Source organism: Ambystoma mexicanum, chromosome 8, assembly GCF_040938575.1.
Source record: "Ambystoma mexicanum isolate Mex_15411 chromosome 8, UKY_AmexF1_1, whole genome shotgun sequence".
NCBI classification, from domain to species: Eukaryota; Metazoa; Chordata; class Amphibia; order Caudata; family Ambystomatidae; genus Ambystoma; species Ambystoma mexicanum.
The window spans coordinates 385,428,572-385,444,894 of record NC_090929.1 but is presented as its reverse complement, the minus strand read 5'-3'; the positions used below and the strand labels follow the sequence as shown (position 1 = coordinate 385,444,894).

The following is a 16,323-nucleotide window of genomic DNA, read 5'->3' as shown; positions in this document are numbered from 1 at the left end:
TATAAAAACAAAATGTACTTCTTCACGTTCCTTGAGCAAGCTATAACCTTTGTAGAGTCCCAAATTCCACTACCATCAGGACCCGGGCCTCTGGTGTCATGATAAGCTGTTTTGGAACACCGACACTCACTATTTATGCAATGATGTGTTAATGGTAACGGTTTAGCAAGTCCACGAGTTATAAGGATATGGTGCCTCCACTCGTAGTGGCAGCAGTCTCTCCCCTATGCGAGTGCAGTTTGTTGATGGGTTAGGGAGGGTTAGGTTGGGTAAGGTGTTGGTGAAATGCAAAGTCAAGTTTGGGGCACTATGAGGGTGGGGGCGGTGGTGACAAGGGATAAGATGGGATGTGAAAGCTATAAAATGCACATGGCGAAGCGGTTGAAATTTGTAATTGCATGGACAGATATACTGTTAAGAATAATCATAAAACTGTGCGTAAGATGACAACAACTGTAAAAGGGGCTTCCATTATAAAACTGCTAAGCTGGAATGTGCGTGGGCTGCGGTCTCCAATAACGACGCAGAAAGTTCTTTCATATGCAAACGGATTCGCTGTTAATATTTTATACCTACAAGAAACGCACATGGTTGGCCATTAGCACAACGCGTGACTCCGGGTTCGGGGGATAAAATATATTACACATCATACTGCACTAGGGCACGCGCGGTCATGATCTTGATACATAGGTCCCGCCCCTTTGTACATCTTAAAACTGTTAGTGATGAACAGGGAAGGTTTGTATTTGTGCATGGCAAGTTGGGAAGTCATGAGGTTTTGCTACTTATTGTGTATGTCGCAAATGGTGATGATCCTTTTATAAGGAAATGTTTCAAGAATTTTCTAAATACCCCAGTGCACTTGTTATTTGTGGTGGGGACTTTAACACCATATTGGACCTGCAGTTCTAGGGCCCTGTTCAATGCAGCCCGCAATATCCTGGCTCAAATTGAGGATCTGGGTCTTATAGATGTATGGCAAGCACTGAATCCCTCCCAGCATGAGTACACATATTACTCGTCAGTACATGACATGAATTCACGCATTGACTTGTGATTGGTTACTCCCAGGCTGCTGAACTGGGTAGTGGAAAGCCGTATTCTCCCCAGAACACTGTCTGACCACTCGCCAATACTACTATCATTACATATCCCTTGTCATGTAGCAACAAAAATACAATGTGGTTTCAAACCTGCTGTCTTAGAAGACCTGGTGTTTAGGTCAAATATTAAAGAACATATTGTTAGTTATTTTTAAATCAATGAGGGTTCAGTTACTACACAGGCTACACTATGGCAAGCGTTCAAGGCGTATATTAAAGGTATAGCTATTTCCACAGAACATGGGGTATTACGGGATATTAGAGGTGAATTGAAGGGTTTCAAGGACACACTAATACAACTACAACAAAAGAATGCACGCAATGGTCCCCCGCGATCAGGTTTGACATTCAACTAACTTTGGACAAGTATCGCGATATTGCAGACCAGCTGCAGCGTGGCACTATGGAGAAGCGGACAGACCTGGGAAGCAGTTAGCCTGTACAGGTAGGGACAATAAGGGCAGTTCCAATATTCTCTGTATAACCCGCCCTGACGGATCAGTGGTCAACCTCAACACAGAAATAAATGAGCTATTCTATGATTTCTATTCAGCACTATACCTCAAACGGGGAAGCAACGGGGATAGAAATTGACAAGAATTTAGCTAAAATACCTACAACCCTTTTATCAGCAGAAACTCATTGGAGGAGCCCATAAGTTTGACAGAGGTTATAAAAGCCATTAACGATACCCTGAAAGTGAAAGCTCCAGGGTCTGATGGTTGGGAAAAGAATTCTATAAAGAATTCACAGATCTGTTGGCCCCTCGATTGATGCAGGTCTGGTCTGAAGCCCTGGTTACTAGGACCCTGCCAGAGTCAATGCATGAGGCCATCATTATTTTATTACTCAAGCCCGGGAAAATTCCAAATGAATGTGGGTCATACAGACCATTGTCACTGATAAATATAGACACCAAAATATTTGCGAACCTTCTGGCTTTGCGGCTTAATCCATTGATGCCTCATATGGTTCATGAGGATCAGGCCAGCTTTATTCTGAGGATGTCAACAGCATTGACGCCTCAAGATAGTCAAGGGGTTGCAGTTTCCCTAGATATGCACAAGGCATTCGACACAGTGTCCTGGCCCTTCCTTTTCAGGGCACTGGACAGTTATGGTTTCGGGCCTAACTTCATAAAGTGGGTGAAGGTGTTCTACTCCCACCCATATGCCAGAGTATATACTAATGACATACTCTCATCCACATTATTGTTGAGGGGAGGCATTAGGCAAGGGTGTCCGCTGTCACTGCTACTATTTGCTTTAATCATAGAACCGCTAGCGGACCTTATGCGTGCCCGCTTCAGCTGTGCTGGCATTTAAATAAATGGCCAGTCTGAACTTATAACTCTATATGCTGTAGACATTATGCTATACATAAGGGATCCTGAGCATCACTTGTAGAGAATACCAGCAGTGGTGTGTGAGTTTGGTCGATGCTCTGGCTTGTACTTAAACAGCAGTAAGTCTGAAATGTTCCCACTAAATCGACACACCCCAGAACCTAGGAACATCTTTGCTTACGCTGGTCACCCCTGAGTATTCGATATCTAGGGATTAAAATTGCATGCACCCCTGCCCTGGTTAAATCCCTCAACTATGGCACTCTAGTGACAAAAAAAGCTGCAAAATTGGAAAGGTGGAAGCACCTCCCAATATCACTAGCAGGGCGGATTGCGCTAGTGAAAATGACTTTTTTACCTAGGCGATGGTCCACCTTTGTTTGGAACAGACAGGTCTGAGCGTAATGGCGACGACTCACACAACAGTATGAGTCCGATTGTCTTTCAGCTCCTGACTTTATTATTTGATGGCACAAGCACACTTCGCAATATACTGGGTGGAGCAAGATCTGGGGCCACCGCACCTGAGACTGGAGAAGCATAGCGCACCCCCTAGCATGATGATACATCTGATCGCAGGCAATGGGTGTCCAAAAACACACACGCTTGACCCAGTGGGGGCAACACAAGAGGCATGGACAAAGCTAATAAACTGTCCCAAAAATGTAGCACTATGTTATAAAGCTATACCTATTTGCGGCCTGACAGCCTTGAACCCCACACAGGATAAGATACTGGCAACACACTGGTGGGAGGCTGGGATAAGGACACTGGGGGATATGTTTCAAGGGGACATGATTAAGATGCATATAGGAGATACACCACTTCAGCGGTTTCATTACCATCGGATTTGTTCTGCGATGGCTAAGGTGTGGCCGTCATTCCCTCTAGCGCCTGTGTCACACCCATGACTTAATTACATAATGTCACAGAATGCGGGGGAAAAATCAATATCATGGTTATATAAAGTTGGCACTCCTGCTGGTCTCAAGAAACTGTTCCCCACTTCAGAGGGGAAATGCTCGAGATGTGGAAACATGTGTGCAGACATATGTTGTGGGATTGCCCGGCACTAACGTGGTCATCATCAGTCTGTGTACTGGGTTATACTAAAAAATTAAACCCCACTAGATGTAAGTTTATTAACTTGGGACTTGTTCTTGCTAAAAGAGCTATTCTCATGCGATGGACACAAAGAGAGGCGCCTACATTGGAAAGCTGGATGCATTAAATTATATGGGCTAATAACATGGAAGAAATGTATATTCCTGAGTCCTATATGCCCTGAGGCATTTGGGCGAGTGGCGCTATTTAAAAAATATTTAGATAGATAGATAGATAGATTGATAGATAGATAGAGAGAGAGATAGATAGATAGATAGATAGATAGATAGATAGATAGATAGATAGATAGATAGATAGACACCCAAAGACAGGCAGCAGAATAGATATACACCCAAAGACAGATAGATAGATAGATAGATAGACACACAAAGACAGGTAGCTAGATAGATAGACACCCAAAAACAGATAGATAGACACCCAAAGTCAGATAGATAGATGGACACCCAAAGACAGGTAGCTAGATAGATAGACACCCACAGACAGATACAGATAGATAGATAGATAGATAGATAGATAGATAGATAGATAGATAGATAGATAGATAGATTGATTGATAGATAGGTATAAAATCCTTCAAGCATCCTTGTGCCGGCCCAGAGATATATGGGCGGATGTTCGGCTGTTTCTTGCTCGCAAGAGTGCTGGAGACAGCAGTGAGTGAAAGATCCAATGAACGCCTAGCCATAGAGTAAAACGTCAAATCCATCTAATAAGTATGTTGACTATTATTGTTGAAATGTACTGTAACGAGGTGCAATGAATACAATGTTGTAAAAAATAATATCACTAGCTTCTTGTCTTGGAGCTCTAGGTTGTGGTCTGTTAGGTCATTTAGGGCGAATATTTTGATAGTAGTCTTGCCAAGTGTAGACTATATCTTGGGAATAGTCTAGTGTATATTGTAGTGTATCTCGTCTAAACCTTCATACTTTTCTCTGTTCAATATCCATCTTGTAACTGTCAAGGGAGACATTGATATCTGTAAGGATTGTCTGAAGTTCCTCTCCACTCTTCAATATGGCCAATTGTTCACTGAGTTCATTGAACTCAGCATACCCAGGTTTGTGACTGATTTAGATAGTTCTTCAATAGTCAGTAAAATCAAGTCTAATGAACACTTGTTCAGGATTTGCTCCCATTTCTTGACAAAGTCCGGGATAACTTTGCCTAAAGTAAGTCGGAAGTACACTCTCAGGCCCCTGGGAATTCTCTGTGCACGATAATACTGTGCTAAGGTTGTGGCATGAAGATTCTGCGAGATTTCTCTTCATATTAATTCATCTAACTATGATATGATACGGTCAGGATTGGTTGCTGTAGGTGTGGTGGTCTCAATATCTGTGATCAGACCCGCTGTGGGCCCGATTTGGAGACACACTATGCTAAGGCAAATATTGAAGTGAGATAGGTTCTGATAATGTTTTCAAGTTAAGGAAATCTCTTTATTCACGTTACACATATTTTATTCTTATCTATTTGCATATCGTGTAACTACATAAAAGATTAGATGTTGAATAGTTCTGCAGCATTCATATCTGTCATAGCCTCAAATTTCACCCCCTCACATCACCTTAGTACTTACTTTGTAGTTAATCTTATATGCTCTCAAAATCTAACTAAAATAAATGGTGGTTAGAGGTTGGACCACTCGCTCAGGATAACAAAGACAGGTGAGGGAAACACACTCTTCTCACTTAAGGAAAAAGTCATTTTGCCTGGCTTTGTAAAATGATGTATTAAGATGTACATATTAATTGATCTTTAACAAGGATTATCTGTCTGACAGGGAAAATTCAGATAAGTATGTCAGTCTATAAAAGTTGCCAAAGCTGGATATCTATATTTACAGCTAGACAGCTCAAATTCGACAGATGTATGGGTAGCTTTCTTCGTCATTTTGGAAAAATGAACTTAAGTTGGCTAGCTGGGTGTTAAGCATTGTGGAAGGCAGCAAGCCTAACTGGCATAGGCAGACCGTCTAAATGTGCAACCAACTGCAAGTGCTTACTATGACAAGAAGTAAAAGAAAACAAAATGTTGGCTTTGTGTATCTGAAATGAATAAGTGCACGATTTCCTGGTGACATCAGTAAACACAATGGAGATAATTTTGCTCCGTGGTGTAACGTGAATGAAAGGCGGAGAGGAAGGGCAGAATGCAATTTGAGTTTCCACCGCTCCCTCCCTGTTCGCCATAGAAAATACTCCAGCATCTGTGCCTATATGCATTTGCATGTGGGCACAAATGCTGGGGATCCGTGCACCAGCAAAAAGCAGGCAGAATCCATTGAGATCATTGTAAACGTCTGGCATTTACATGCCAGGCTGTGTTTATTTCATTTGGACGGCGGAGTGCAAAAGTGCAGGGCAAAAGGTGGCATGCACCTCCGCTTTTGCTCTATGTCCTACAAATTATGAAATTTTGGCGGTGGGAAACCATGTATGTTGCATTGGTACCGTACTGGCTGCCCCTCTGACAAATTATGGGCTAAAAAAAAATGAGCTCCAATGAGAAACGATTGTTTCTAAAAGATACAAGTGCATTGAGTGTATGGCTGTTTGGCAGGAGACGCTGCACTGCTAATGATGTTGCTGAAGAAAGTATGTCTTCAGTCCTTACCAATGAGGAGAGGAGTGGCTCATTGTGATCATTAAAACACTCACGTTGGACGGAGAGCACGGAGTGTTTTGAGTTTAAGTCAATTTGGCAGGACACAATGCACTGCTGTTGCTGCTGCTGGAGAAAGTTTGTCTTCAGTCTTACCTGTGAGGCGAGTATTGGCCCATTGTGATCATTAAAACACTCATGCTACACAGAGCACATGGAGTGCGTTGAGTGTAAGGCAGTTTGGCAGGAGATGCCACCCTGATGTTGCTGTTGCTGGAGAAAGTCTGTCTTCAGCCTTACCTGCGAGGAGAGGATTGGCCCATTGTGATAATTAAAACACTGACGCTATGCGTAGTGCGCAGAGTGCATTGAGTGTAAGGCAGTTTGGCAGTTCGGTAGCTTGGCCAGAGAGGTGCCACTAACTACCAGCTCTGGAAGTAAATAGAATGAAAGAGCTAATTTGAAACTTAGACATGAGGTGGGATTCTAATCTCCTAGGCTGGCAGGTGGCCCCCACTCCCTCCCTCTGCATGTATAGTGGGAAGTAGGAACAAATATTTTTCAATGCAGGAGCTTTCCGAGAAATTAACTGATACCCTCCAAAAGGCAATGGACTTTTTCTGCCAGAATCTCCATTATCACCAGAAGAAGGTCCTTTGGAAGAGGGGGTGGCCAAATGATGATGCTAACGCACAATAAAAAACACACAAGAAGCCTGCTAAAAACAACAAGCAGAATAAAATAAATTATTTTTAAATCTTTTGATCTGACGTCAACACAAAACACTTCTACACAAATTCTGCAGTCTGGAAAAGTAAGGCTGAAGCCTGCGGAAGGTGACGTGGGGAAAAATCCGACCATTTGTTAAAATTCCAATATCTGGGACAAAGCCCTCCTAAGTGTTCTGGACTTAAATGAGGAGCAATTGGGGTTGGAATGAGGGTTGCAGAACGAGACACCTGATGTTATGGATGTCTGGCTGAACGGCTTAGATACTTCAATAACATCATATTTTTTTTTCTTTTATTAAATGTTTATTGGTTACACTTACATGATAAAGCATTTAACCATATACATGAAAACACCTCCTGTATCTTCACAACACAAGTGTAAAGCATTCATCAACTTAAAGCACAGTTTAAGGAACACCTGAAAACATCTGCCATTTTTCAGCATCAGTCATTTAATATCACATCCTTAAAATTATTCTCATAATTGACTACACCCTGTATGGTTCTGCATGACCCTTCAGTCAGGGGGACTCTTTTGGAGATTTCAATACTACTTCAATGAATTGCAACATCGCCAAGCATAGATTAACTCTCTCTCCCATAAGCATCCATTCCCACCACTCGAGATCTGGTGTAGCAGAATAGTTTTTATGGACCTGTAGGAAGATATCACAGGCCGGAGAAGAATGGACAAGAAGTCACTAAGTGAAACAGATTTTAAACCACCCCTGACTCACAGAATCTGCAATGTGAGGAATCTTTGATATTAATTGTCTACTCAACTTGACCTCTCTAGTGGGTAAGATTGTTTAATCACACTCTAAGGAGGAAGTTCCTATAGTAGGGCAAAGGGCATTTTAGCAGATATTGTGGCGGGTGATTTAAGACTTTTCTTTCCCTTTTAGGATGTCCAAGTTTCTTTGCTGGACAGTCTCTATCCAATCTTGATTTTGAAGTTTCTTTTTTAAAATCTTCATTGGATTTTGGACTAGCTCTTCCTTATCCAAGTCACTGTCAGCAAGAATTCCTTTGATCTTCACCCACCAGCTTTTGAGAGTTTCATCTGATGAAGTGTCGATTGAGGTGATATAGGAGTTCCTCTTTCCGCCATCCTACATTTCCTGTAGAGCGCTATCGACTTCCAGAGAGGGATTGATTCTAGTGACTGCAGTCTCTGTTCATGCCTGTTGGTTGCAATTGCTAGTGAGGTGGGTAGCATCATGATGTTCCTCCAGAACAGACCCTCTAATAAGGCCCATACTTTCCATGACAAGTTTAACATTCCCTCTGAACCATATGTGACAATGGGTACAACCTTGTGTCGACAGAATGGCAGTAGTGGGGCCAAGGAGAATTTACAGTATTTCCCAGCAATTTTCATCCCTTGGGCCGTCGTTTTGGCGGAGTGAAAGATAATGGGCTCTGTCATCTATATTTCGGTTGATGACCACCCCCAAATGCACCATGGTTGATACCATGAGGGATCTTTTCTCTGTCTCTTGTGTGCGGATGGCATGGTCAGAAATGTAGATTTTTTTACGTTGACTTTCAAATCATTATGTTCTAAGAAGTCAGAAAAAGCTTTTAATTCTCCTCTCCAAGCCAAGTTGGGTGTAGTCCGTGTAAACTAAGTCATCTGCATGTAAGACCCACAGAATGGCAGTTCCAGGATATTAGGTGGGAAAGCTCTCACTGCTTTCTGCCATTCACCCAGGTCAGAGATATACAAGTTAATTAGCAGGGAAGCCAAGGCGCATCCCTGCTTTAGACCCCGGTGGGTCAGGATCTTATCAGAGAGGATGCCAGTGGCGTCAAGCCTTATTTGCACTGATGTGTCTGAATAGAGGGCGGGAATCGCCTCCAGAAGATCTATGGGTCAATTGCATTTGCTTATTTTCACCCACAGTTTTGCTCTATTGACACAGACGAAGGCCTGTTGCAGGTCCATGAAGCCATGTGTATACAGGTCCCCAACTTCTATCCTTGTTGTTTCAAGATTCCAATTGCAAAAAGGTTCAGACAGGTGCCCACATTCCGCACCAAGCCTGTATGGTGCGGGTCTAGTCTCCCCACCACCAGAGCCCACTTAGACAAGTCTTGCAGCAAAATTGAGGTGAAAAATGTCCCAATAAAGTCAAGGAGCTCGATCGGGTGGGAATTCCGAGAATCCGCCTGATTGCCCCTTTTGTAAATGGGGACAATTATCGCCTCTCACCAACTTGATGCAACTTGGTTGGTGAGGAGGATTTGCTCAAAAACCAACATTGACATTATGTGTTCCACTCCTCAGGATTTTCTTTGAGGAGCTGGTTGGATATGCCATCATGACCTGCGGCTCGTGATAAGCTAAGCCCCTTTACTCTCACTTCTAGGTCTACTTGCTCGATCTCAATCTCCCACTTATGGACTCTCACATTCTCACATTCTCTCCACTAGGATTCACAAATAGCCTTGAATAGTGAGAGTGCCAGGATTTCTCACTTAGCCGAGCATCAGGTCAGCTCTGAAGGTCCCTCCATTGTTCAAAAGTTCCCAAAGGTCTTTTGTGTTCTTTTTACAGACCACTGTTAGCATTCGCTCTACATCTGTTTGAAGACGTTGGCTTTCGGTTGCTCTAAGCCAGTTCCTGAATATTTGCTTGGCCAGGCGGACCAGTTCAGTGGACTGTGGAGTTTTGCTGGCCTGGATTTTCTGCAGGTCGGCACATAGTTCTTTTCTTGCCTTACTGACCATAGGGTCATAAGCATGGTTAGTGAGTTGCCCTCCTTTTTTTCCACACTTCACTGGATAAACACAATCTTTTAGCATCCAGTTGTATTCAATGCTATGGGAGTTCTCATTCACTGCCATTTCATATTGTCCACAGAATGTATGAATCTGTCGCTTGTCTGCTCTTAACCAGTTCTTGGCCCAGGTTGGTTCTACCAGGTTCATGGTTTTCCTTGATTTGGAAATGTTCAGGTTCTCAAATGATACATACAAAGAAGATCAAGCAGAATTACAAGAACTGGGTGAAGGGACATTGGTGAAGTTTGTTTGCAAAAAGATTCAGAAAGAATGATCCTGGCACTGAAAAATAAGAACACACAAGAATTTTGGAAGACAAGTAATGATAGATGAATAGTTAAATGCAGTGTCTGAGAGAGAATGTGTAAGGCACCTAGAGGAGACCTTTGCCGAGGACTCCTTGGGGGTGCCTCTCTTGATCCATGAGTGAGCAGGGAGGACTTGGGTTGCAATTTGTGTATTGATCAGGAGGTGACTTAGAACATTTTGGGAAGACTCAGTACCTCAAGAACTCCTGGCCCAAACAAACATTCAAATGCTCTCTTTGAGAGTTTCCCGAAAATCTGGGCTATGGTTCTAACCTTCCTTCTGTGGCAGGTAGTAGAGACTGCTTCCTTTTATGAGTCATGGAGGGTAGCCTATGTTATCCCGATATATAAGAACCAGGTGAGATCAGAGCCGAAAAATGATAGGCCGATCACCATATTGGATGCCGATAGCAAGGTTTTTGCGTCCTATTTGCTAATACATCCAGAAAGATGGGCCAGCGATACAGGTAGACTAAAGAAGTGGCCGATTGGGTTTAGAAAAAAGCATGTTGACTTCTGTGAATGGATCTGCCTTAAGGAGTCTCCAATCTCTAGCCTGGTCTAGGAAATATGAGTCAGTTTACATTGCCACTATTCACCTCACTGCCGCATTTGAAGCGGTAAATAGGAGTCTCTTGTGGCATGAGCTGCAGGGCTGGGGTCTGCTGCACAGTCTATTAAGGTACATTGTAGGACTACATGAACACACAGCAGTGTAAGATTGAATAGGGAAGGAGCGCTCTCAAGAAAAATCCCCACCTTCAGGGGAGTTTAGACAGGGGTGCATTCTAGCCCTCTGTCTCTTGAACTAATACATGTCAGATTTGGAAGACAATCTGTAACCGGCTGCTATTGTGACTCCCAAATCAAACATCTTTGCAGTGACATGGATGAGTTTGCTGATGACTTCCTTAATTTTGAAATTACTGAAATAGGACTTGAGCGATAAATGAACGCTTTTGGGATATTTGTGACAAGTAACTCTCTGGCCATTAATTCACGTAAGACAAAGGTCATGCAGAGTACCCAGAAAAAGAAAACTAGCACAATTCAATGGCGAGTTCACTCTGGGCCCTTAGGAAGGGTGGACAATTTCATCTATCTGGGCTTTCTCTTCTTAGGTAAACCCCATAATTCCAGGGATGGGAACATGTATGACTACACTGTCTAATCAGATGGCCCAGATGGATGCCAGATATGGCAAATTCTCTCTGCTCCCGACCCTGAGATTCCATGAAGGGAAGGTAATTCCAAAATTGCTATATGGAATAGAAGTTCGATCCTTATGGGTTTTGGAATCGTTGCCCTTGTTAGACAGATTAATATGGCCTAGAGCCTGTTCAGTGCCACTAGCAGTGATCCAATACGAACTGGGAATAAAACTACTTGAGGCGAGAGCACCCTGGAGAATTTGAGCTTTTTATCAAAATATTATATGGGAATTAGAAAACTCTCTTTATTCAGATTTGAACATATTGACACTATCTAACAAAGTTGGGTTCATAAATGAATATTCAGAATTTTGCACTACTCTATTGAGCAAGTTGGGAAAGTCAGAGGAAGACCTTAGTAGAAACCCCAAAACAAAACCAGGCGAGGTAAGTTCTTATTGCCTGTGTAGCATAGAATGCAGATTTAGTGATCTTCGAGAAATTCAGGAATCACTCAGACACTAAAAACGCCAGCACTATTTTAGAAAATGTTTGCATTTATTCGACTCCATTGAGGAACATGTGTTCTGGAATGAATGTCTACTACTACTTCACTGGATATAGCAACTGTGGGTTTTATGAAAAGTTTGCATCTTGAAGAGAATGTTATACATGAATGAGGTTTTTGTCTTTTAGAAATGTTATCGAATTGTGTTAGATATTTTATGGATTAAATGAAACGTAACTGCCTTTTTACTTTTAAACATGTGATGAAATGAATGTATTAGTTGTTGACGTAAATATTTTCTCTTGGTTCTATTGAATGTTAGATTGTATGTTAAAGTTTTACAACTTAGTGAAGGTTGTTTGATTAACCAAACAACAATAACAATAAAAAGATGGGTCAGTAGAATGTTCATGTCATTTTTAAAGTATAAGTATATGACCCAGGACATAATTTACAGGCAGAGAAAAGATAAGCACTCGATCTGTGGATTACTTCCCAGACCATTTTATGTGTGCTTGCCATCTCATTTAGTGCCTTTCCAAGGCGTAGGAGGGCAGCAAAGCAGAGTTTGCATCTGCAATTTGCTTTCCCTTGCCTTCTCAGGACAGCTTCATGTTATGCCTGCATAATATTTTCATGCAGGTGTAAAATGATTAAGAGCTCATGCATAAAAGTCTTGCGCAAGACTTTTCCGCATGAGACTTACTTTGCGGCTCATTTTCTTGTATTTTGCGGGGAGGAGGGGCAGTATGCACCTTTCATTTCCACCTCTCCCTTCCTCTCTGCAATACAAATAGTCCCAGCATTTGCAAATTTTCATGCCAGCGCAACTACTGTGGATCACTATGGGGTCCGCCGGCTTTATGCGCCAGCATAAACCAGACGGACCCCATAGGGAGACATTGTAAAAACTGCCTGCTATGCAGACGTGGTAGGCAGCATGTATTCAATGTACACAGTGGAGTACAAAGGTGCAGGGCAAAAGGCGGCGTACACACTTGTTCGCCAACCTTTGCACTGAACGTTTGCCGTTTGCTCTCTGCTGTGCAATTGGCCAAAAGTTGTTGGCGGGACCCGCTTACATGTACATCTACATGTAAAGGGTCCCGCCCGCCGAATTACACAGTGAACAGGAAAATGAGGCCCATACCTTCCAAAGGAAAACGCCTCACATGAGCACCTGCTAATGAGCAGGAGGATTCCGTTGGTATCCATTATAAGGTACTGCCTTCAAAGCGTATTTGCACGTGGAGTTGTATATCCCTCAAAGCAGAGAGTAAAACTGAAGAGTAAAAGCGATTTTGCCTAGTTTTCCTCTTTAGTTTTACTCTCTGCTCTGAAAATTGCATGCCACAGCATGTAAGTGCAAAGGTAGGCAGTCCCCTGCATGCAATTTCCATTTCTTTAAAAAGAGCTAAGACTGAAGAGTAAAGACGATTTCACCTCGTTTTACTCTTTAGTTTTACTCTCTGCTTTTAGAGTGATGAACATTTCATGCAGGGGACCGCACAGCACATAAGTGCAAACAAACATAGGGAGTCCCCTGCATACAGTTATTTGTATGGCCCCAGTGGAGCTCATTTTGATGCTCCTCGTAAATTGGCATTTGGAACCTGGCACGTTTACAGTCTAGCGTAGTCAGGTCCCCGCCACCGAGGGTTCATCATTTGCATGGCGGAGTGCAAAAGGGGGGGCAAAGACCAACGTACAAGCATGTATAGTGCCTTTTGCCCTCCTCTATTTGCACTCTGCCATGCAAATGAAGTAAACGCAGCCTGCATGTACGCATGACAGGCAGTGCTTACAACGGATCCCTATGGCGTCTGCCTGCTTTTTGCTAGTGAAAAAAGCCGGCAGACTCCATAGGCTTTGGCAGCTTTTGCACTGGCATGAAAATGCATGCGCCGGGCAAATGCTGGAGTATTTTTATGGCGGAGAGGAAGGGAGTGGCCAAAACCTAGGGTATGCTACGCCCCTGATCTTCGCCATACAAATTGAGGAAAATGGGGTGCATTGTTAATTGAAAGCGTAAAAGTCCTATGCAGGACTTTTACGCTTTCATGAACGGTACCAGCACAGAACTGAGTGGTGGAGAATGAAGCCATCTCCACCTGAAACCCCTGCTCTGTGCAATACATGCACCAACGCCTCTGATTGGGTATAATTTTCTGGCTTGCATTCGTAGGGATTCTGTCTGCTTCTCAATATTCCACCTGTTTCTTCCATCAGTAATCCATAAGGATTCATTGTAATCCCAGCTACCGTGCAGGTACATGGTAGCCGGCTTTACTAATTGTTTCATGTTGGGAGTGTAAAAAGGCACGGGATCCGAGTACCACCCAGAATCCCATGCCTTTTCTACATCCCCACAAGCAAACAAAATCCCACAAATAGGGCCGTGGAATGATGTATGCCATAAGAACAGAACAGTGCTTTACATTTGATGGTATTTAAGGCTGTAAGCGACATTCCTGTTCTTGATTTATTTTAAATAGCCTCCAACGCCATCTTTACCCCTACAGCCTGCCAACCTTTTTAGGAGGGAGAAGGGGCTGGCTGTTGGCTGTGTTTGTTGGCGTTGTGCCTTGATGCCATGCGGACTTGTCCGCTCCATGGTGAGTCAAATGCACTGTCACATTCTTAACACGTTGGATGTTCACTTTTCCTTCCAGCTCCGTAACCCTTCTGACAAGTTCATCTACGCCACAGTGAAGCAGAGCTCAGTGGATATTTATTTTCGAAGGCAGGTCGAGCTGAGCACGATGTACCGGCACATGGAGAAACACAACTATGAAAGTGCAGCTGAAGCCATCCAAGCCGTGCGGGACAAGTAAGAGCTCTTTCTAGCCCTGAGTAATACATTGTCTGATAACTCCCTGTATGATAATATAATAATACTACTAGTGAGCTCTTATTAGATGCGTGATTGTCTCGGGAGGATAGCTCAGGGGCAACGTGCTCACCTTGGAAGCAAGACCACACAGAGCACCACAGGTTCGATCCCCCGGTCCATGCTTAGAAACCTCTGGGTACTAAGCGAGTTATAAATAACCTATCACATCATAAACATGGTCTATTAAAAAGGGGGGGGGCAGCTGAAAAGATACAGTGTACAAACTAAATAATTGAGTAAAATCGTACATTTTACAACGTTAGCACTACGGACAAACTAGCTTCCGTTGAAAGGGCCGGGGCACACATATTTTATGACACGTCAGGATGGGCAGCTCCCGGCCCACTGTGGCCATCACCCACGGTTGCTCCCCGTGCTGTCGCTGTCAACATGTATGGGGTTAAAGCTGCAACTCCCACTGACTCAATGCTGTTGATGGATGTACTCACTACAACAGAAGTGTGATTTACAAATGCCAATCAACATACACATTTAGTAATATACTCACTGGGCCTCATTACGACCCAGGCGGTAAGTTACCGCCTGGGCCGTACCTTTACCGCCATGGCGTAAACTATGTTTACGCCATGGTGGTTGGCGGACTTACTGCCCCATTCCGAGGTTGGCGGGGCGGCAAGTCCCCATTAACCCATTTACCCTTCCCCATTCCCATTTTTGCCCCATAGGGCATAATGGGAGTGGGGAAGGCGTTAATTACGCCACCGTAAATTACGGTGGCGTAATTAACGCCTTCCCCACTCCCATTATATCCTATGGGGCAAAAATGGGAATGGGGAAGGGTAAATGGGGATTGGGGACTTACCGCCCCTGCCAACCTCGGAATGGGGCGGTAAGTCCGCCAACCACCATGGCGTAAACGTAGTTTACGCCATGGTGGTAAAGTCACGGCCCAGGCGGTAACTTACCGCCTGGGTCGTAATGAGGGCCATGGTCCCTTAGCGCCATGGATCTTAACACCTGCTAAAAGCAGGTGTTAAATCCTCCATGGCGCTAAGGGACCTTGGAATCAGGCGGTAGGGGTCGGCGCTGTTTACGCCGCCGTAAACCCCTTACCGCCTGGGTCCTAATGAGGCCCACTGTGTCTTGACATGAGACACATGTTTAAGTGTGTCTTTAAACACAATCATCATTCACATTTTGCACTGCTTCTATAGGTGTTTATTATGTGACTGGCAGTTAAAATGATAAAGTTGCCAAACACCACATCATAATGAAAATTTGTCTGAGATAATACGTCCCGAGGCTCAGAAATAAGTGCCAGGGCTGGGCCCTGGCAAACACACCCACAAATTAAGCACTGACTCAACGTCAAGTTTAGGTTTAGCTCAGATGGGAAAAGTGCATTTTTGAAGTCACTAAACGCCTCCATTTAGTCTCTGTTGCAAGTGTGTAAGGTTCCCTTTGTAACCGTGAAGAGAAAAAGGATAATTATGGTACAATTTTAAGACATTTACAAGTAAACATAGGGAACATCTTGCAGTTTAAATACCCTGATGTTACTTAAGTAAAGAAAACATGCAAACAAACATTTAATTGAAACTATTAATACTATTTAAAAAGGTTCCATAAAACAAACAAGTGAGTCATCTTTTTTATGAAAATGTCTCAACGTTCTAAACACTGCTCTTGTGGCTTAGGAGTCAGGAGGTTTTTGGAAACCACCAGATGAAAAATCACTGACTAATAATAAGCAATGGTTTCAATGCCCAAAATGGCAGTTCTTATATTTTACTTTCTTACTCAG

General features: G+C 43.3%; 1 protein-coding gene across 13 annotated transcripts in view; it reads left to right on the top strand.

The window, feature by feature from the left end:
• Positions 1-16,323, top strand: part of GRIN1 (glutamate ionotropic receptor NMDA type subunit 1) — a 1,139,664-nt gene that overhangs the window by 933,632 nt on the left and 189,709 nt on the right. For all 13 annotated transcript variants that reach the window (XR_011268541.1, XR_011268543.1, XR_011268542.1 and 10 more), the window contains one exon: positions 14,338-14,495. Coding sequence is in view for 9 of the 13 variants with exons in the window: in XM_069609856.1 (XP_069465957.1) it covers positions 14,338-14,495 (158 nt within the window). In the remaining 4 variants the exon portion in view is untranslated. The remainder of the gene's footprint in view (positions 1-14,337; positions 14,496-16,323) is intronic.